The sequence below is a fragment of the Mustela lutreola genome, chromosome X (assembly GCF_030435805.1).
Source record: "Mustela lutreola isolate mMusLut2 chromosome X, mMusLut2.pri, whole genome shotgun sequence".
Taxonomy (NCBI): domain Eukaryota; kingdom Metazoa; phylum Chordata; class Mammalia; order Carnivora; family Mustelidae; genus Mustela; species Mustela lutreola.
Window position 1 is genome coordinate 64,632,240 of NC_081308.1, and position 24,072 is coordinate 64,656,311.

Genomic DNA, 24,072 nt, shown 5'->3' on the forward strand with positions numbered 1-24,072 from the left:
GTCAGTTAAGCATCAGCTTTCAGCTCAGGTCATGATCTCAGGGTCCTGGGATGGAGTCCCACATGGAGCCCTGCATGGGACTCCCTGCTTAGCGGGGAGTCTGCTTCTCCCTCTCCCTCTGACCCTTCCTCCCACTTGTTCTCTCTTTCACACATACTCCCTCCCCCTCTCTCTCAAATAAATAAATAAAATCTTTAAAGTAGGTTTCAATAAAGAAATTATTTTTCTGATGTTGGAAGAAGCAGGAATAAAAACTTGCCAAATGACTGTATTCAACTAGGGTGGTGGGATTATGCAGATTTTCATTACTTTTCAAATTCATGCTTTTTTATAAAAGAAAAATAAATTTTCCTTAAGAAACATGTTTTCACACCAAGTCTTCAAGTAATTTTTTAAAATTTTATTTATTCGCGCACCTGAGTGGCTCAGTGGGTTAAGCCTCTGCCTTCAGCTCAGGTCATGATCTCAGGGTCCTGGGATCGAGGCCCATATCGGGCTCCCTGCCCAGCGGGGAGCCTGCTTTCCCCCTCTCTCTGTCTGCCTCTCTTCCTAATTGTAATCCCTCCTGCTGCCAAATAAATAAATGCATTTAAAAAAAAAAGAAAATTATAAAATTTTATTTATTCATTTGAGAGAGAATGAAAGAAAGAGAGCATGAGAGGGGAGAGTATCAGAGGGAGAAGCAGGATCCCCCCCACCCCGCCACTGAGCAGGGATCCCAATGTGGGACTTGATCTTGGGACTCCAGGATCATGACCTGAGCTGAAGGCAGTCGCCCAACCTACTGAGCCACCCATGAGCCCCTTCAAGTAGTTTTTTATCCTCAAGTAATTTGATACTTAGAATTCTCCTTCCACTTAATAGAAATGTTTCAATCTCCCAGTTCCTTCCTTAAGACCCTTGATTAGTCTGGGGGCTATTTGCATACAACTGCAAAAAAAAAAAAAGATCATTGGGAGGGTCTGGCTTCTTTTCAAAGGAGGATTTGACTCAGATACATAGAGTATGGCTGTTTTTCTGGGTTGAAACCAAGTCAAGAAGGGCAGGAGCAGCCAGCAAGGGAGGAGGGTGGTGGAAAGGAGAGATATATTACAACAGGGTATAAGGAACATTTGGGGGGCATTGGATATGTTTCTTAATTATGGTGATGGCTTCATGAGTGTCTTTTGTCAAAAATCAACTTTCATACTTTAAACACATGCAGCTTCCTGTATGTTGATTATGCCTTAAAGTTGCAAATAAATACGCAAAGTGGTTGTAACTCTGATAATACAGAAGAGAGGAATTCACTAGAAGATTTAGTCTTTGAAGATAGTCACTTTAGATAACTTAGGTTTACCCTTCCAAATAGGGATCACTTTCTTTTTTTTTTTTTAAGATTTTATTTATGTATTTGACAGAGAGAGATCACAAGTAGGCAGAGAGGCAGGCAGAGAGAGAGGAGGAAGCAGGCTCCCTGCTGATCTAAAAGCCTGATGCGGGCTGGATCCCAGGACCCTGGGATTATGACCCAAGCCGAAGGCAGAGGCTTTAACCCACTGAGCCACCCAGGTGCCCTGGATCACTTTCTTTTATATTAATGTTGGAATATGTTACTGAGGGACACCAACAATTGATGATCAATGGGTCTTTCATACCATGCAGATAGTTTTGGAGGGTAGAGGGAGAGCAGTGTATGGGAGCATTGAATCTTCAAGTACGAGCATCAGTGCAAAGCAAAGAAGTGCCCTACTGTGTGTTTTCAGGATCCATATTGTAAGTTAATAGTAAAAGTAGCTGTTCTCATGGTATGGAAAAAGAAACACTAAATTGGAAAGTGCGACCTGAAATTCTAGTTTTACCTACTTCTGCAACTAAATGGCTGTGTAATTTTTGGTTAAATCATTTCATAAACAAGGACTCTGCCATTTCCTTTGTACAGTCTAGGTACTTGACTTGTCTTTAAGTGGCTGTTCTAGCTTTAACTTCCACATGTCATCCTGCAAAAAAACCCAAATGCTTTTTCTCTTCCACACTACTCAGGCAAAATAGCGCTTGCACACGCACGTACTCTCTCTCTCTCTCTCTCTCTCTCGGTTTCTCAGAGATTAAAGTACCACTAATGTGATATTCAGTCCTTTGGTCTCATTTTTTTAAAGATCTTATTTATTTAACAGAGAAAAACACAAGCAGAGAGAATGGGAGGAGAAGCAGGCTTCCCTCCGAGCAGGGATCCTAATGAGGGGTTTAATTCCAGGACCCTGAGATCATGACCAAAGCCGAACGCAGACACTTAACAATTGAGCCACTGAGGTGCCCCAGTCCTTTTGTCTCAAAAAACTCCTGTCTTCCAGAGTTTACCATGTAGACTTACCTTTTCAGAGTCCCCATTTCTCCACCTATACAGTGTGGATCTTGAGCTTACTTTAATAGCCAGTCTCTGAGATTCTATATCTGTGAATCTTTAATTAAAATTCAAAGGTCACTGAAAGGGAAAGCACTTAACCTGTTATAACTTATCTAAACCTTTTCTAACCAGAAAAGCCTTGGAAAGGCCAGCTCAAAATGGATCACTTGATAATGCTCCCTAAAAACAGGAATAAATCCCCTAAGACAGGCAAAAAAAATGCCACAAAATAATAAACACAAATTACTCGGACTTTATAAGTTTCTCTTTAGTTGTACTTGTGCACACACTTCTGATTTGCCCCTATGGATGAAGGAAACAACAAGACAAATGCTTTCTAGGGAACAGGGACAAAATTCTCCCTTCTTCTTCTTCTTCTAGCATAACCTCTGTTGGTTCTCTAGTCTGACAAAACAAAAGTGGAAGTTTCATCCCTGAAACAGGTTGAATGGTGGGCCCCCAAAAGATATGCCCATTGCTTAATCCTTAGGACTTCTAAATAATAAAACCTTATATGGCAGAAGAGTGAATATTCTCTTACATGACAAAAGATGCAATTAGATTAAGAAACTTCAGAGAAGGATCTTACCCCAGATTATCTATGTAGCTCTTAAATGTAATTATTTCTGTATCTGTAAGATACAGACAGAGGGAGATTTCAAACATGTTTTAGTCTATTGGGGCTGTTATGAAAAACACCGCAGATTGGGAGCTTTTTAAAAAAATTTTATTTATTTGACAGAGAGAGAGATCACAAGTACACAGAGAGGCAGGCAGAGAGAGGGAGAGGCAGACTCCCTGCTAAGCAGAGAGCCGGATGAAGGGCTTGATCCCAGAACCCTGAGATCATGACTATTGGGAATACAGCAAACTAAAAAGATTTTACATAGTGAAGGAAACCATTAATGAAACAAAAAAACAACCTACTAAATGGGAGAAAATGCTTGCAAATGATACATCTGATAAGCGGTTAATATCTAAAATATATTTTAAAAAAACTTATAAAACTCAACACTAAAAAAACAATCCATGACAAACCAGAAGTGACTCTTAATCTCACAAAACAAACTGAGGGTTGCTGGGGGGAGGGGGTTTGGGAGAAGGGGGTGGGATTATGGACATTGGGGAGGGTATGTGCTTTGGTGAGTGCTGTGAAGTGTGTAAACCTGGTGATTCACAGACCTGTACCCCTGGGGATAAAAATATATGTTAAAAAAATTGGCAGAATACTTGAATAGACATTTTTCCAAAGAAGACATACAGATGACCAGCAGATACATGAAAAGATGCTCACATCACTAATCATCAGAGAAATGGAAATCAAAACCACCATTGGATCTCACTTCACAGCAGTCAGAATTACTAGTATCAAAAAGACACGAAATAATAAGTGTTGGTGAGGAAATAACAAGGGAACTCTCATACACTGTTGGTGGGATGGTAAATTGGTGCAGCCATTGTAGAAAACAGTATGTAGGTTCCTCAAGAAAAGTAAAAAAGAAGTACTACACAATCCACTATTTACCCAGAGAAAACAAAAACACTAATTCAAAAAGATATATTCACCTTAATGTTTATTGCAGCATTGTTTCCAATAGCCAAGATATGGAAGCAACCCAAATGTCCATCAATAGATAAATGGATAAAGAAGATCTGGTATAAAAAATAAAATAAAAAAGGAGATCTGGTATATATCACAATGGAATATTACTCAGACATAAAAAAGAATAAAATCTTGCCATTCATAATAACATGGATGGACCTAGAAGGTATTATGCTAAGTGAAATAAGGCAGAGAAAGACAAATACCATAGGATTTTACTTATATGTGGAATCTAAAAGACAAATGAAAAAATAACAACAACTAAAACAACAAAAAGAAATGGACTTACAAATAAAAGAACAAACTAATGATTTCCAGAAGGGAAGGGGTCAGGGGATAGGTGAAATATATGCAGGGGATTAAGAGATATACACTTCCAGTTATACAATAAATAATTCATGAGGATGAAAAGTAGAGCATAGAGTATATAGTCAATAATAGTATAATAACAATATGGTGACAGATGTTAACTACACTTAGAGTGGGGAACATTTTACAACTGTAAAATTACTAGGTAGAATTCCTGAAATTAATATGTGTCAAATATATTTCAGTTAAAAAAATTTAAAAATAATAACAGAAATTTATTTCTCATAGTTATAGAGACTGAAAATCCAAGATCAGGGTGCCAGCATGGTTGGGTTCTGGTGAAGGTGCTCTTCTGTGTTGCAGACTGTCTGCTTCTTGCTGTGTCTTCACATGATGGAAGGGGCAAGAGAACTTTATAAAAATATTACAAGGGAACTAATTCAATTTATGAAGGCTCTGCCCTTATTACTTAATCACCTTCCAAAGGCTCCAATTCCTAAAACCATCACATTTGGCATTAGATATTAAATTGGGACAGGTCACAATCATTAAGACCTACAGCAAAACATAACAGAAGGAGGTCATGTATCTATGGAACAATGTGGCCAAAAGTCAAGGAACATGAGGACAATCCAGAAGCTGTTAGAAGCAAGTAACAGATTCTCCCCTAGAGTATCTGAAGGAGGAGGACTATTGTTGACACTTTGATTTTGTACTACTGGCTTCTAGAATTGTGAGTATATAAATCTCTGTTGTTTTAAGATACCAAGTTTGTGGGGGCACCTGGGAGGCTCAATTGGTTAAGCATCTGCCTTCAGCTTAGGTCATGACCTCAGGGTCTTGAGATCAAGCCCCATATCAGGCTCCCTGCTTGGCGGCAGTCTGCTTTTCCCTCTCCTTCTGACCAACCCAGCTTCCCCCTCCCCCATTCATACTCTCACACACACTCTTTCTCTCAAATAAATAAATAAAATCTTCAAAAAAGAAAAGAAGATACCAAGTTTGTGGTAATTTCTTAGAGCAACCACAGGAAATTACTTCAGAACTTTTCCAAGAGTCCACCTAACCAAGCCTAAATCAGTCATCACCACCCTCCATCATTTTCACATAATGTGTGTATGTTTCCAATGTATTGAGATATAAGTTATATACAAAAAAATGCACATATATAATATATGTGATTTGACAAATTTTAACATCACCATAAAGTAATAGATATACCCACCACCTCCAAACCTTTCCTTGTGTCCCTTTGTTTTGCTTATTTTTTTCATTTAATTTCAATTAACCAACATATAGTACACCACTAGTTCCAGATGTAGTGTTCAACAATCCATCAGTTGTATATAACACCCAGTGCTCATCACATCACATGCCCTCCTTAATGCCCATCACCTAATTACCCCATTGCCCCCCCCCGCCTCCCCTACAACAACCCTCAGTTTGCTTTCTATAGTTAATAGTGTCTCATGGTGGGGCACCTGGGTGGCTCAGTCAGTTAAGCATCTGCCTTTGGCTCAGGTCATGATCCCAGAGTCCTGGAATTGAGCCCCACAGCAGACTCTCTGCTCAGCAGGGAGCCTGCTTCTCCCTCTCTCTCTGCCTGTCGCTCCCCCTGCTTGTACTCCCTCTGGGTCAAGTAAATAATAAAATATTTTTAAAATAAAAATTAAAAAATTTTTATTTTTTACATACATTAAAAAGTATGGTATTTAAAAAAGAATGTCTCATGGTTTTTCTTCCTCTCTGATGACTTTCCACTCAGTTTTCCCTCCATTCCCCTTCAAATCCTCTGCATTGTTTCTTATATTTCATAGATGAATGAAAACATAATAATTGTCTTTCTCTGGTTGACTTATTTTGCTCACCATAATACCCACCAGTTTCCATCCACATCAATGTAATCGTAAGTATTCATCCTTTCTGATGGCAGGACCGTATTTCAGTGTGTGTGTGTGTGTGTGTGTAGATAGATGATAGATGATAGATAAATAGATGATAGATAGATAGATAGATAGATAGATAGATGATAGATAGATCACATCTTACCAGATCTTCTTTATCCATTCATCTGTTGATAGACGCCTGGGCTCTTTCCATATTTTGGCTATTGTGGACATTGCTACTATAAACATTGGGGTGCACGTGCCCCTTCAAATCACTATGTATCCTTTCGATAGTTATCTAATAGTGCACATGCTGGGTTATAGGGTAGCTCTATTTTTAACTTTTTGAGGAACGTCCATACTGTTTTCCAGAGTGGCTATTCCCACCAACAGTGTAAGAGAGTTCCCCTTTGTCTGCATCCTTGCCAACATCTGTTGTTTCCTGACTTGTTAATTTTATCCATTCTGACTGGTGTGAAGTCATATCTCATTGTTGTTTTGATTTGTATTTCCGTGATCCTGAGTGATGTTGAACATCTTTTCATGTGCCTGTTGGCCATTTGTATGTCTTCCTTGGAGAAATGTCTGTTCATGTCTTCTGACCATTTCTTAACTGGATTATTTGGTTTTTTTGGTGGTGGAGTTTGATATGTTCTTTATAGATCTTAGATACTAGCCTTTATCTGCTAAGACATTTATAAATATCTTCTCCCTTTCTGTCGGTTGACTTTTAGTTTTGTTGACTATTTCCTTTGCTGTGCAAAGCTTTTTATTTTGATGAGGTCCTAAAAGTCCATTTTTGCTTTTGTTTCCCTTGCCTTTGTAGATGTGTCTAGCAAGAAATTGCTGCAGCCAAGGTCAAAGAGATTTCTGCCTCTGTTCTCCTCTAGGATTTTGATGGATTCCACTTTCACATTTAGGTCTTTCATTCACTTTGAGTTTATTTTTAAGTAAGGTGTAAGAAAGTGGTCCAGTTTCATTCTTCAACGTGTGGCTGTCCAATTTTCCCAGCACCATTTGTTGAAGACAGTGTCTTTTTTCCACTGGATATTCTTTCTTGCTTTGTCAAAGATTAGTTGACCATAGGGTTGAAGGGCCATTTGTGGGTTCTCTATCCTGTTCCATTTATCTATGTGTCTGTTTTTGTGCCAGTATCATACTGTCTTGATGATTACAGTTTTGTAATATAGCTTGAAGTCTGGTTGTTTATTTTTATGTAAATTTTTAAAGCAGTTTTCATTTCACAGTAAAATTGAGGGAAAGGTAGAGATTTCTATATATCTCTGGCACCACAGATGCATAGCTTTCCCCATTATTGATATCACCCCTGCAAAAATGTTACATTTGTTACTGCTGATGACCTACAACCACATATCTCCTAAGTCCAGAGTTTATCTTAGGGTTCACTCTTGGTATTGTACACTCTATGAATCTGATAAATTTATAACCACATGTATCCACAATTATGTTATTATATGGGGTATAATATAGAGAGCATTTTCACTGCTCTAAAGTCATCTGTGATTAAACTTTTCTTTTTTTAAGATTTTATTTATTTATCTGACAGAGAGAGACACAGCGAGAGAGGGAACACAAGCAGGGGGAGTGGGAGAGAGAGAAGCAGGTTTCCCACTGAGCAGGGAGCCAGATGCAGGGTTTGATCCCAGGACTCTGGGTTCATGAGCTGAGCTGAAAGCAGAAGCTTAACAGCTGAGCAACCCACATGCCCCATAGGATTCAGCTTTTCATCCCTCTTTCCTCCCTTACCCCTGGCAACCACTAATGTTTTTATTGTTTCCATAATTTTGCCTTTTCAGGAATGTCATGTAGTTGGAATTATAGAGTATATGGCCTTTTTAGATTTCCTTCTTTCACTTATATATGCATTTAGAATTCCTTCATGTCTTTTCATGGCTTGATAGCTCATTTTGTTTAGTGCTGAATAATATTCCATTTGCTGGATGAAACACAGTTTATATACCATTTACCTACTGAAGGATATTTTGGTTGCTTTCAAACTTTGGTAATTACAAATAAAGATCTTATAAACATGCATGTGAAGGGTTTTTTTTTGTGTGTGTGGACATAAATTTTCAGCTCCTTTGAGCAAATACCAAAGAGCTTGATTGTTGGATCATATGGTGAGTATGTGTTTTATTTTGTAAGAAACTGCCAAACTGTCTTCCAATGTGGCTACAGCATTTTGGTACAACATTTTGCATTCCCACCAGCCGTGTTTTTCCACATTCTCACCAGCATTTGGTGTTATCAGTTTGTTATATTTTGGCCATTCTATGGTGTACAATGGTACACCCAAACAATGGTATCTCATTGTTTTAATTGTGTTTCCTTAATTATATATGATGTGGGACATCTTTTCCTATGCTTATTCACTATCCATATATCTTCTTTGGTATATCTTCTGTTCAGGTGTTCAGCTCATTTTTTCAGTCAGGTTGTTTTGTTTCTTACTGCTGAATTTCAAAAAGTTTCAAGTTTCTTTGAATATTTTGAATAACAGTTCTTTACTAGATGTGTCTTCTGCAAATATTTTCTCTTGGTATATGGGTTGTTTCTCATTTTTCTGGACATTATAATTTGCAGAGCAGACATTTTTAATTATAATGAAGTACAATGTATTGATTTTTTTTCTTTCATGGATTGTGTCTTTGATGTTCTATCTAAAATGTCATCACTAGGGGGGACAAGATGGAGGGGAAGTAGGAGGAGGTGCCTTTTCAACCTGTACCCTAAAGTGAGCTGATTACCTACCAAAGAACTCCGATCACCCATGAAATCAGCCTGAGATCAGAATTATACAGGTCTGGATTTCTACAGGGGCAGAAGATGCCAGTGGGCAGAAGTGTTTCAGGGTGCACCTTGACTGCACCACGGTCGATACATCCAGCTACATCCGTTCAGTCATCTCTCACCAAAATGACTAGGAGGAGGAATGCCCAACAGAAGAAAAACACAGAGGATGGACCTTCTGGAACAGAGCTAACAGCTATAGACATATACAATACATAAACAATATGTCGGAAAGAGAATTCAGGCTAACAATTATCCAGGCAATAGCTACGTTGTAGAAAGACATGGATGACCAAACGGAATTGATTAGGGCCGAGCTGAAAGTGACCAGAGATGATGTTCACAATGTTAGGGTGGAGTTAAAAGCTACCAAGGCTGAGGTTCACAATGCTCTCAATGAGTTCCAATCTAATCTAAATTCTCTCAAAGCTAGGGTAACTGAGACAGAAGATAGAATTAGTGATCTGGAGAACAAACAGATAGAGAGAAAGGATCAGGGGGAAGCCTGGAACAAACAGCTTAGAACCACGAAAACAGAATCAGGGAAATAAATGATGCTATGAAACATTCCAACATCAGAATTATTGGAATCCCTGAAGGGGAGGAGAAAGAAAGAAGTCTAGAAGATATAGTGGAACAAGTCCTTCATGAAAATTTTCACAATCTTGCGAATGGAACCAGCGGCCGAAAGGTCTCCAACCAAGATTATACATTCCAAAAAAACACCAAGGCACCTGATAGTCAAATTGAGGAATCATAATTGTAGGTATAATCTCTTGAAAGCTGCTAGGACAAAGATGCTCCTTACTTACAGAGGGAAGCCCATCAGAATAACATCAGACCTGTCCACAGAGACCTGGCAAGCCAGAAAGGGCTGGCAAGACATATTCAGGGCATCAAATGAGAAGAACATGCAGCCAAGAATACTTTATCCAGCAAGACGGACATTCAAAATGGATGGAGAGATAAAGAGTTTCCAAGACCGGCAAGGCTTAAAAGACTATGCAACCACCAAGCCGACACTGCAGGAAATATTAAGGGGGCTTCTATAAAAGAGGAAAAATCCTAAGAAGAGCATTGAACAGAAATATAGAGACAATCTACAGAAAGAAAGACTTCAAAGGTAACACGATGTCAATAAAAAGGTATCTATCAATAATCACTCTCAATGTGAACGGCCTAAATGCGCCCATAAAATGGCACAAGGTTGCAGATTGGATAAAATGACAGGACCCATCCATATGTTGTCTACAAGAGACCCATTTTGAACCTAAAGATACACCCAGACTGAAAGTGAAGGGATGGAGAAGCATCTTTCATGCCAATGGGCCGCAAAAGAAGGCTATGGTAGCGATTCTCATATCAGATAAATTAGATTTTAAATTAAAGACTGTAGTCAGAGATACAGAAGGACACTACATCATTCTTAAAGGGACTATCCACCAAGATGATCTAACAATTGTAAATATCTATGCCCCCAATATGGGAGCAGCCAACTACATAAGAAAATTGTTAATCAAGATAAAGAGTCATATTGATATGAATACACTAATAGTAGGAGATCTTAACACACTTCTCTCAGAAATAGACAGATCACCGAAGCAGAAAATCAATCAAGAAACAACAGCATTGAATGACACACTGGACCAGATGGACCTCATAGATATATACAGAACATTCCACCCTAAAACAACAGAATACTCATTCTTCTCAAGTGCACATGGAACCTTGTCGCTCTCGCCAGCAAGAACGACCAAGAGAACTCAGTGAAGCAAGCTTTATTTCTGGGTAGCTGTTGGGATCTCCCCTTCACAGCCCGCGCATGTGTATATATACCAAAGTTGTACAACCAATCACTTGCAGCCACATAGATACAAGAGGCATTTTGGACTACTTCCTTAATCCTCAGCTCCGCCTACTGGCTCGCATCCAGCCGCCATCTTAATGGCGTGTTTACTTTTGGGCACCGACATCTCCCTTTTCTTTTATATTAGGCATGCAAGGCAGGAGATCGTGCCTGTCTTAGGTTGTCAGCTGCCATGAACATGCTTACCCATCATCGGATAATTCCTCCTGGTTGGAGAACTCCTGGCTTAGGTTGCTATGTGCATGCAGCCAATCTTACCCGTCATTGACTACCGATCTAGCGCTGCCAGCCAGATTTGGGGAAATGTACCAGCTTCCAGTGCCATGCAAGCTTGTACTAGCGCCAACTGTTGTCTACGTTGTTGTTTACGTAATGATGCAAAACAGCGGAACATAAGGATCAAGCTCAGGAGTAGTCCAATTAATAGTGCACCCATACCGGCCCACTCTTTAGCAAACGAGAGTGTTTGGTTTACAACAGATACCCAATCCCGTAATGGAGCTATGTCAATCTTAGTTGCATTAATAGTGAATATTTGTTGTCTTAACAATCTTGTCAAATTATAATATTGATTGGACCATGTCCCATTTAGGTGTCTGCTTAACTCTTCCGACAGATTAGTGGCAATAGAAAGGTCATTATAGCCCACGGAAGTTATGCAAAGTCCAGAAAGTGATTGGATGCATCCAGTCGTCAATAGTTTCTGGAGAATGTCCACTTGTTCCTGGATTAGATCTACTCGCTGATTGACGATCATAATACCGGCTTGAAGGTGGCCATTAATTAGTTCTTGTGTGGCGAGGGCTTCTGCAACTCCAGTAGTTAGGTTATTAAGAGTGGAGGCAGTCTGTACAGACGTGGTGAGAGCTACAGCTGCTGCAGTTGCTGCAGCTGCGGAGGCCGCTACAGCCGCAATAATGGCTGCAGTGATCCCAAAGTCTCTTTTATGTCTTGAGAGCAATACAGGCAAATCATTAGGATTTACAGAAATGAGCATGGGAATGAAAGTAGGTATACAGGAGGGAGGATGGCGGACTCATTCATCAGTGGCATGGGGAACGGCCAGGCTTTCACTATTGCCCATTGGTGCATCTGTTGAAGGGATGCTGGTGTCGCCAGGATCGCTATCAGGCTGAGCATCAGGACGGGGTGGGCCATGTTGTTCGATTCTTCTAATCAGTTGCTCCGGGACCCAGATAGGCACTTGGGCATCCTGTGGAAAAAGACAAACAGAACCTCAGTGCCATCTTAGGACCGGGTCAGGGCCTCTCCATTGGCCTGTGAGTATATCCTTCCACTTTGCCTGGGCTAGAGTGCATTCGGTAACTGCCACATGCCTGTCCACTGCAGATGTACCATTATGGTCCAAGGACAAAAAATTTAAAATGTAAAGGGTGAGAGATGTAAGATCATGGGGTGACTTGTAGTCATCCCCTATTCCTCCTTTTCTTATTTTTTGTAAGCATCATTTGAAGGTGCCATTGGCGCGTTCAATTATTCCTTGACCTTGTGGATTGTAGGGTATACCTGTAGTATGGACCATACCAAATTGACTCAGGAATTGATGGATAGATTTTGATGTATATGCAGGTCCATTATCTGTCTTTATTTGTTTTGGGATACCCCAATCTGCGAAGCATCATAGGCAGTGTGTGATGACTTGTTTTGAATTCTCCCCCATGAGGGGAGTAGCCATTATGATACCCGAATAAGTGTCCACTGATATATGTACGTACTTTTGTTGCCCGAATTCAGGTACATGTGTGACATCCATTTGCCACAGGTGATTAGCTTGAAGGCCTTTGGGATTTACCCCCAAGGAAGGCTGAGGGAGTAATGTGGCACAATGCCCACAGGTCCTTACTAGATCTCTTGCCTGTTCTTTGGTGATATGGAATCTAGATCTTAAGGTATTAGAATTCACATGCCATTTGCTATGGAACAGCCTCGCCTGTTCTAAGGTAGGGCAAATAAGTTGGAAATGACTACTGTGGTCTGCTAGAGCATTGCCCTCAGATAATGGTCCCGGTAGGCTCATATGGGCTCTGATGTGATCTATCTCCGGTGTTACGACCATTCGGGTGGCTGCTCTGATATCGAGCCCTGCTGATCCAGAGGTTGCGCGCCTTTCTCCGAGGGAGGATACCATATCCTGGGCATTTGCATTAGCGGCCCATAAATTTGTGTTGGGCCCCAGGGTGCGGGGCCCTGCTTCCCATTTTTTGAGTCATTGGATTGAATCCAGTTATTCGGTGGCAGGGGATTTCCTTGAATATCTTTCTGGGACCTACATTCATTAGCCCAATGATTCCCTTTACAGCAATGAGGGCACAATCCAGGTGTGGGCTTGACTGGTCTAGGAGATCCTTTACCCTCTGGACAATCCCTCTTAAGATGACCGTCCCTTCCACAAAGGAAACAAGCCTTGGAAGAACTCCTGGTTCCCCCATTGAAACTTCTTATCCCTTGGGCTACTGCTGCTGCCATAACTTGGCCCTGAACAACTGTATCAGTGATGTCTCGACACACTTTGATATATGTAGTCAGGTCCTTAGACTTCCAAGGGCAGATAGCCTCTCTACACCATTTATTTGCTTGTTCATAGGTTAATTGTTTAACAAGGGGCATTACTTGGTCCACATCCCCAAATATGTGCCTTGCTACTTGGAGCAGATGATCTACAAAGTCAGCATGGGGTTCATTAGGCCCCTGCAACACCTTGGAAAGTTGTCCCTGCAAATTGCCAGAACCCTGTATGGTCTTCCAAGCCCTAGTGGCTGCAGCTGCTATCTGTACATACACCCCTGGGGGGTACCCAATCTGATTGCTTTGTCCCACAAATTGACCTCCTCCCATGAGCATGTCAATATTCCAGTGGGGATTCCCTGATGCGGCATTACGCCGGGCAGTTTCTGAGCTACACTCTTGCCAAGCAGTTTTCCATATCAAGTATTGTCCACCAGACAGAGTTGCTTTTGCCATGTTAGTCCAGTCGTCTGGGGTAAGGTTCATGCTACCGACTGCTTCCAAAAGTGAAAGTGTATAAGCAGCCTGTGGCCCATAAGTAGTGCCTGCTTCCTTAAACTGTTTAATAAGTTTGAAGTCTAGTGGTTGATGAAACCTCTGTTGATTTTGATCTTCAAACACTGGGTATGCAAGAGGGGAGGGTTTAGTAAAGTCCGTAATGTCCCTCCATCCTGCATTTCTACATTCTGGACAACAGCATGCCCCTCGGGAGCATGAAGTGTTATATGGTGGCGGCCATTCTGCAGGTGGCGCTATAGGCCTACATTCAGGGGTAGGAATTCTTGACCTTCTGACAGAGGGCGCTAGGGAGTCATATTTTTTCCCGGCTTCTTTGTATGTCCTTCCCTTTAAAGGTTCCTTAGGGACGTCCTCTTTTAATTTTAAGTGTGTCATGGCTTCCCCAAGCTCATCTTCAGAGGAGTTCTCCTCTGAACTTTCTCCCCCGCTACTAGATCCTGCCTTAGAGGCTTCTCTGACCTGCTCCATCTCCTCAACACCTTCCTTGATAATATTTTTAACTGTTTTATGGTTAGAGTCTAAACAGGAGTGTACTAGCTTCCAAATAGCCATCATACCTAGGGGCAGTGGCTCTTGTCAGTCCCGCTTACGTAGTTCTTCCCTCAAATGTTCCCATTGAGGAATATTAAGAAGTCCTTCCTCTACAAACCAAGGACATAGCTCCTCAACCTTTTTCAAGAACTGCTGAGCTGCTTTCGTTTTTAGTGGAGTGCCGTTAGCCTTAAGCACTTCCGTCAGTAATCCCTCCATCTTAGTAAACTTTGATCCCATTATTTCTCGTCCTATGCCTAGAAACCCTTTTACTTCTCGTCCTATACTTAGGAACTTTCTTACTTCTGGTTCTATACTTAGGAACTTTCTTATCTGAAATTTTGTGCGCACTTACCGGATCGTTGTGTTCACTGAGAACTCCTCGGTTTCCGAGGGTTCCCGGGTTTCGGCACCACTTGTTACTCTCGCCAGCAAGAACGACCAAGAGAACTCAGCGAAGCAAGCTTTATTTCTGGGTAGCTGTTGGGATCTCCCCTTCACAGCCCGCGCATGTGTATATATACCAAAGTTGTACAACCAATCACTTGCAGCCACATAGATACAAGAGGCATTTTGGACTACTTCCTTAATCCTCAGCTCCGCCTACTGGCTCGCATCCAGCCGCCATCTTAATGGCGTGTTTACTTTCGGGCACTGACAGAACCTTCTCAAGAATAGACCACATACTGGGTCACAAATCAGGACTCAACCGATACCAAAAGACTGAGATGATTCCCTGCATATTCTTAGATCACAATGCCTTGAAACTGGAGCTCAATCACAAGGAAAAGTTCCGAAGGAACTCAAACACCTGGAAGCTAAAGACCACCTTGCTTAAGAATGCTTGGATCAACCAGGAGATCAAAGAAGAACTGAAACAATTCATGGAAACCAATGAGAATGAAGACACTTTGGTCTAAAACCTATGGGATACAGCAAAGGTGGTCCTAAGAGGGAAATAAATAGCCATTCCTCAAAAAAATGGAAAGATCCAGAACACAGCAGCTATCTCTACACCTTAAAGAACTGGAGAATCAACAACAAATCAAACCAACTCCATGCATAAGAAGGTAAATAATCAATATTAGAGCTGAGATCAATGAGGTAGAAACCAGAGATACAGTAGAATGTATCAATGAAACTAGAAGCTGGTTTTTTGAAAGAATCAATAAGATCAATTAAAAAAAAAAAGAATATAGCCATCCAATAAAAGCATGGCAAGTTAGACAACTACTTAGTGCCACCTTTTGTTTAAGACCATGGCTCATATCATATTAAAATATTTTACATAAAGTAAATACCTTATAGCTCTTACTTACTTTGCTAGAAATCAGTCTGAGAAAGATTTGGGGGAAATAAGCCTTTGTTTAACCTCAAGATCAATTCTTTATTGAGATGTTTCCCTCCCAGAACCCTGATAATTTTTTGTACTCTCTCTCACCAAGCTGGCTTAGAAACCCTCTCAACATCTCATATGTTTTCACAGTACTTGTGTTTCTTATTCTTCATATTCCTTGATGAAATAGTAGATGCCTGGCAAATACTTATTGAATTAATGAATATCTGTAGCTTCAAAGCACAACTTAAGATTGATTTTAAACAATCTCCTATTCACAGACCTGTACCACAGGGGATAAAAATATATTATATGTTTATAAAAAATAAAAAATTTTAAATAAAAAAATGGCAGACTTAAAAAAAAATAAGATCGATAAACCACTGGCCACACTAATCCAAAAGAAAAGAGAGAAAGCCCAAATTCATAAAATTATGAATGAAAAGGGAGAGATCACAACAAACACCAAGGAAGTAGAAACAATCATCAGATGTTATTATCAACAGTTATACGCCAATAAGCTTAGCAACGTAGATGAAATGGATGCATTCCTGGAAAACTATAAACTCCCAAAATTGAACCAGGAAGAAATTGACAACTTGAATAGACCAATATCTAGTAAGGAGATTGAAGCGGTGATCAAAAACCTCCCAAAAAACAAGAGCCCAGGACCAGACAGATTCCCTGGGGAATTCTACCAAACCTACAAAGAAGAAATAACACCTATTCTCCTGAAACTGTTTCAAAAAAATTGAAGCAGAAGGCAAACTTCCACACTCTTTCTATGAAGCCAGCATTACTCTGATCCCCAAACCAGGCAAAGACCCTACCAAAAAGGAGAATTTCAGACCAATATCACTGATGAATATGGATGCTAAGATTCTCAAGAAGATCCTAGCAAATACGATGCAACAGCACATTAAAAAGATTATCCACCATGACCAGGTGGGATTCATCCCTGGGCTACAAGGATGGTTCAACATTCGCAAATCAATCAATGTGATAGAACAAATTAATATGAGAAGAGAGAACAACCACATGGTCCTCTCAATCGATGCAGAAAAAGCATTTGACAAAATCCAGCATCCATTCCTGATTAAAATGCTTCAAAGTATAGGGATAGAGGGAACATTCCTGAACCTCATCAAATCTATCTATGAAAGACCCACAGCAAATATCATCCTCAATGGGAAAAAGCTTGCAGCCTTCCCGCTGAGATCAGGAACATGACAAGGATGCCCACTCTCACCACTCCTGTTCAACATAGTATTAGAAGTCCTAGCAACAGTCATCAGAAAACAAAGAGAAATAAAAGGTATCCAAATTGGCAATGAAGAAGTCAAATTCTCTCTTTTCGCAGATGACATGATTCTTTATATGGAAAACCCAAAAGACTCCACCCCCAAACTACTAGAACTCATACAGCAACTCAGCAACGTGGCAGGATACAAAGTCAATGTACAGAAATCAACGCCTTTCTTATACACTAACAATGAAAATACAGAAAGGGAAATTAGAGAATCGATGCCATTTACTATAGCACCAAGAACCATAAGATACCTGGGAATAAAGCTAACAAAAGAGGTAAAGGATCTGTATTCGAGGAACTACAGAACACTCATGAAAGAAATTGAAGAAGATACAAAAAGATGGAAGACCATTCCATGCTCTTGGATCGGAAGAATAAACATTGTTAAAATGTCTATACTGCCTATAGCAATCTATACTTTTAATGCCATTCTGATCAGAATTCCACCAGTATTCTTCAAAGAGCTGGAGCAAATAATCCAAAAATATGTATGGAACCAGAAGAGACCCCAAATCGCTAAGGAAAGGTTGAAAAACAAAAATAAAACTGGCGGCATCACGCTACCTGATTTCAAGCTTTACTACAAAGCTGTGATCACCAAGACAGCATGGTACTGGCATAAAAACAGACAAATAGACCAGTGGAACAGGGTAGAGAGCCCAGATATGGACCCTCAACTCTATGGGCAAATAATCTTGGACAAAACAGGAAAAAATATACAGTGGAAAAAAGACAGTCTCTTCAATAAATGGTGCTAGGAAAACTGGGCAGCTATATGTAGAAGAATGAAACTCGACCATTCTCTTACACCATACACAAAGATAATCTCAAAATGGATAAAAGACCTCAACGTGAGACAGGAATCCATCAGAATCCTAGAGGACAACATAGGCTGGACCCTCTTTGATATCAGCCACAGCAACTTCTTTTAAGATATGTCTCCAAAGGCAAAGGAAACAAAAGTGAAAATAAACTTTTGGGACTTCATCAAAATCAAAAGCTTCTGCACAGCAAAGGAAACAGTCAACAAAACAAAGAGGCAACCCATGGAATGGGAGATGATATTCACAAATGACAGTACCAACAAAGGGTTGATATCCAGGATCTATAATGAACTCCTCAAACTCAACACACACAAAATAGGCAATCATATCAAAAAATGGGCAGAAGACATGAACATACAGTTCTCCAATGAAGACATACAAATGGCTATCAGACACATGAAAAAATGTTCATCATCACTAGCCCTCAGGGAGAGGGCTCAAAACCCTCAGAAACTAAAATCAAATCAAAACCACATGGAGATATCACCTTACACCAGTTAGAATGGCCAAAATTAGCAAGACAGGAAACAACATGTGTTGGAGAGGATGTGGAGAAAGGGAAACCCTCTTACACTGTTGGTGGGAATGCAAGTTGGTGCAGCCACTTTGGAAAACAGTGTGGAGATTCCTTAAGAAATTAAAAATAGAGCTTCCCTATGACCCAGAACACCTCTACTGGGTGTTTACCCCAAAGATACAGAGGTAGTGAAAAGAAGGGCCATCTGTACCCCAATATTTATAGCAGCAATGGCCATGGTCGTGATACTGTGGAAAGAACCAAGATGCCCTTCAACGGACGAATGGATAAGGAAGATGTGGTCCATATACACCATGGAGTATTATGCCTCCATCAGAAAGGATGAATACCCAACTTTTGTAGCAACATGGACGGGACTGGAAGAGATTATGCTGAGTGAAATGAGTCAAGCAGAGAGAGTCAATTATCACATGGTTTCACTTATTTGTAGAGCATAACAAATAGCATGGAGGACAAGGGGAGTTGGAGAGGAGAAGGGAGTTGAGGGAAATTGGAAGGGGAGGTGAATCATAAGAGACTATGGACTCTGAAAAACAATCTGAGGGTTTTGAGGGGGGGGTGGGAGGTTGGGGGAACCAGGTGGTGGGTATTATAGAGGGCACGGATTGCATAAAGCACTGGGTGTTGTGTAAAAACAATGAATACTGTTATGCTGAAAAGAAATTTAAAAATATATATATTATGAGCAACTATATGCCAACAAATTGGGCAATCTGGAAGAAATGGATGCACTCCTAGAGATGTATAAGCTACCAAAACTGAACCAGGAAGAAATAGAAAACTGAACAGAATCAGCAAGGAGATTGAAGCAGTAATCAAGAATCTCCCAACAAATAAGAGCCCAGCATCAGATGGCTTCCCAGGGGATTCTACCAAACATTTAGAGGAGAATTAATAACTATTTTTCTGAAACTGTCCCAAAAGATAGAAATGGAAAGAAAAACTTCCAAACTAATTTTATGAGGCCAGCATTACCTTGATCCCAAAACCAGGACCCCATCAAAAGGAGAATTCCAGACCAATATCCCTGATAAACATGGATGCAAAAATTCTCACCAAAATAATAGACAATAGGATCCAACAGTACATTAAAAGGATTATTCACCAACAACCAAGTGGGATTTATTCCTGGGCTGCAAGGTTGATTCAACATCTTCAAATTAATCAATGTGTTACAATACATTAATAAAAGAAAGGACAAGAACCATACAATACTCTCAATAGATGCAGAAAAAGCATTTGACAAAGTACAACATATTTTCTTGATTAAAACTTTTCAAAGTGTAGGGATAGAAGGAACAGACCTCAATATCTTCAAATCCATCTATGAAAAACCCACAGAAAATAGCATTCTCAATGGGGAGAAACTAAGAGCTTCCCCCTAAGGCCCCCTAATATCACCACTGCTATTCAACCTATTACTAGAAGTCCTAGCCTCAGCAATCAGACAACAAAAAGAGATAAAAGGCATCCTAGTCGGCAAAGAAGAAGTCAAACTCTCACTCTTTGCAGATGACATGATACTTTCTGTGGAAAATCCAAGACTCCACCCCCAACTGCTAGAACTCATACTGGATTTAGTAAAGTGTCGGGATATAAAAATCAATGAACAGAAATCAGTTGCATTTCTATATACCAACAGCAAGGCAGAAGAAAGAAATTAAGGAGTCAATCCCATTTACACTTGCACCAAAAAACACAAGACACCTAGGAATAAATCTTACCAAAGAGGTGAAGAATCTGTGCTGAGAAAACTATAGAATACTCATGAAAGAAATTGAGGAAGACACAAAGAAAAGGGAAAATGTCCCATGCTCACGGATTGAAAGAATATTGCAAAAATGTCTATGCTATCTAGAGCAATCTACACATTTAAAGCAATTCCTATCAAAATATCATCAACTTTTTTCAAAGAAATGGAACAAATAATCCTAAAGTTTGTATGAAACCAGAAAAGTCCCTAAACAAACAGAGGAATGTCGAAAAAGAAAACCAAAGCTGGTGGTATCACAATTCCAGACTTCAAGCTCTATTAGAAACCTGGAATTATCAAGACAGTATGCTACTGGACAAAAACAGACTCATAGATCAATGGAACAAAACAGAGAGCCCAGAAATTTACCCTCCACTCTATGGTCAACTCATCTTTGACAAACCAGGAAAGAACATTCAGTGGAAAAAAGACAATGTCTTCAACAGTTGGTCTTGGGAAAATTGGACAACCAAATGCAGAAGAATGAAACAGGGCCAGTTCCTTACACCACACACAAAATAGACTCAACATGGATGAAAGACCTCAATGTGAGATAGGAATCCACAAAATCCTTGAGGATAACACAGGCAGCAACCTCTTTCATCTCAGCCACAGCAACTTCTTCCTAAACGTATCACCAAAGGCAAAAGTGAACTATTGAGACTTCACCAAGGTAAAAACAAAAAACAAAAAACAAAAAACTTTTGCACAACAAAGGAAACAGTTAACAAAACCAAAAGACAACCAACAGAATGAGAGAAGAAGTTTGCAAATGATATATCAGATAAAGAGCTAGTATCCAAAATCTATAAAGAACTTATCAAACTCAACACCCAAAAAAACAAATAATCCAATCAAGAAATGGACAGAAGACATGAACAGACATTTCTGCAAAGAAGACATCCAGATGGCCAACAGACACATGAAAAAGTGCCCAGCACTCAGCATCAGGGAAATATAAATCAAAACAACATTGAGATACCATATCACACCAGTCAGAATGGATTAGATTAACAAGTCAGGAAATGACCGATGTTGGTGGGGATGTGGAGAAAGGGGAACCCGCCTACACTGTTGGTGGGAATGCAAGCTGGTGTAGCCACTCGGGAAAACAGTATGAAGATTCCTCAAAAAGTTGAAAATAGAGCTACCCTATGACCCAGCAATTGCATTCCTGGGTATCTACCCCAAAGATACAAACATAGTGACTTGAAGGGGCACCTGCTCACCAATATTTATAGCAGCAATGTCCACAATGGCCAAACTATGGAAAGAGCTTGGATGTCCATTGACAGATGAATGGATAAAGAAGATGTGGTAAGGGAATATTTTGCAGCCATCAAAAAATGTAATCTTGTCATTTGCAACGATGTGAATGGAAGTAGAGGGTATTATACTAAGTGAAATAAGTCAATCAGAGAAAAGCAATTATCATATGATCTCACTGATACGTGGAATTTGAGAAACAAGGCAGAGGATCCTAGGAGAATGAGGAAAAAATAAAACAATATGAAACCAGAGAGGGAGAATAAACATAAGGGACTCTTAGTCTAAGGAAACAAACTGAGGGCTGCTGGAATGAGCAGGGTAGGAGGGATGGGGTGGCTGTGTGATGGACATTGGGGAGGATACGTGCTATGGTGAGTGCTATGAATTGTGTATGACTGATAAATCACAGACCTGTACCCCTGAAACAAATAATACACTATATGTTAATTTTAAAAATATATAAATAAAAATAATTTCCAGTTAGTTAACATACAGTATAATATTAGTTTCAGGTGTTCAATTTAGTGATTCATCACTTACATATAGCATCAAAATATTCCAATGAGCGATTAGGAACATGCTTGAGATAATTGAAAAAACAAAAGTACCTGCAAATAAATAGAAAGTCAAGGAAAGGGAGGGGCACCTGGGTGGCTCAGTGGGTTAAGCTTCTGCCTTCGGCTCAGGTCGTGATCTCGGGGTCCTGGGATCAAGCCCCGAATCAGGCTCTCGGCTCAGCGGGGAGCCTACTTCCCCCTCTCTCTCTGCCTGCCTCTCTGCCTACTTGTGATCTCCCTCTCTCTCAAATAAATAAATAAAAATCTTTAAAAAAAAAAAAAGTCAAGTAAAGGGAACAGAGAGAAGCAAACCAAGAAACACACTCTTTTTAAAAAATTTTTGTTTTTCTTAATTTCTTTTCAGTGTACCAGAATTCATTGTTTATGTACCACACCCAGTGTTCCATGCAATACGTGCCCTCCATAATACCCACCACCAGGCTTACCCAACCTCCCACCCCCCGTGCCTTCAAAACCCTCAGATTGTTTTTCAGAATCCACAGTCTCTCATGGTTCGTCTCCCCCTCTGATTTCCTCCAACTTCCTTCTCCTCTCCATTTCCCCATGTCCTCTGTGTTATTTCTTATGCTCCACAAATAAGTGAAACCATATGATAATTGACTCTCTCTGCTTGACTTATTTCATTCAACATAATCTCTTTCAGTCCCATCCATGTTGATACAAAAGTTGGGTATTCGTCCTTTCTGATGGAGGCATAATACTCCATAGTGTATATGGACCACATCTTCCTTATCCATTCGTCCGTTGAAGGGCATCTTGGTTCTTTCCACAGTTTGGCAACCATGGCCATTGCTTCTATGAACATTGGGGTACAGATGGCCCTCCTTTTCACTACCTCTGTATCTTTGGGGTAAATACCCAGAAGTGCAATTGCAGGATCATAGGGAAGCTCTATTTTTAATTTCTTAAGGAATCTCCACACTGTTTTCCAAAGTGGCTGCACCAACTTGCATTCCCACCAACAGTATAAGAGGGTTCCCCTTTCTCCACATCCTCTCCAACACATGTTGTTTACTGTCTTGTTAATTTTGCCCATTCTAAGTGGTGTAAGGTGGTATCTCAGTGTGGTTTTGATTTGAATCTCTCTGATGGCTAGTGATGATGAACATTTATTCAGGTGTCTGATATAGAGGCAGGCAGAGAGAGGGGGGGAAGTAGGCTCCCCGCTGAGCCAAGAGCCTGATTCGGGGCTTGATCCCAGGACCCCGAGATCACGACCTGAGCCGAAGGCAGAAGCTTAACCCATTTGTATGTCTTCTTTGGACAAATGTCTGTTCATGTCTTCTGTCCATTTTTTGACATGATCATCTGTTTTTTTGTGTGTTGAGTTTGAGAAGTTCTTTATAGATCCTGGATATTGGCCTTTTGTCTACTGTCATTTGCAAATATCTTCTCCCATTCCGTGGGTCACCTCTTTGTTTTGTCGACTGTTTCCTTTACTGTGCAGAAGTTTTTGATCTTGATGAAGTTCCCAAAATTCATTTTTACTATTAAGAAACACACTCTTAACTACTGAGAACAAACTGGTGGTTATCAGAGGGGAGGTCGGGGGAAATGGTTAAATAGATGTTGGGGATTAAGGCATGCACTTGTTGTGATGTGCATTGGGGATTGTATGGAGGTGTTGAATCTTTATGTTTTACACCTAAAACTAACATAACGTTGTATGTTAACTATCTGGAGTTTAAATAAAAACTTTTAGAAAAGAAAAGGAAAAAAAGGAAGAAATGCAAGACATAAAAAACAACCAAACTGAAATTTTAGAATTGAAAAATATAGTCACAATTTAAAACACAATGTATAAACTTGAGAGCCTAGAATGAGACAGAGGAAAGCATATGTAAACTGGAAGATAGAAAAATAGAAAATACTGATTTGAACAGAAAGAGGAAATATATTTTAAAAGGAATAGATTCTCAGGGGCCAGTGAGACACAATATTTGTGTCACCAGAGTTCTGGAAGGAAAGAAGAGAGGGAATGGGGCTGAAAAAGCAACCATATTATGAAGTGTTCATAAATTATGGAA

The 24,072-nt window shown here is 40.1% G+C and overlaps 1 protein-coding gene across 3 annotated transcripts in view; it reads right to left on the reverse strand.

The window, feature by feature from the left end:
- Nucleotides 1-10,769: 10,769 nt before the first annotated feature.
- The window catches only part of LOC131821291 (uncharacterized), a 41,000-nt gene continuing 27,697 nt past the window's right edge, over nucleotides 10,770-24,072 (reverse strand). For all 3 annotated transcript variants that reach the window (XM_059157286.1, XM_059157288.1, XM_059157287.1), the window contains one exon: nucleotides 10,770-12,075. In XM_059157286.1, coding sequence (XP_059013269.1) covers nucleotides 11,131-11,859 — 729 coding nt within the window. In that variant the 5' untranslated portion in view covers nucleotides 11,860-12,075 and the 3' untranslated portion in view covers nucleotides 10,770-11,130. The remainder of the gene's footprint in view (nucleotides 12,076-24,072) is intronic.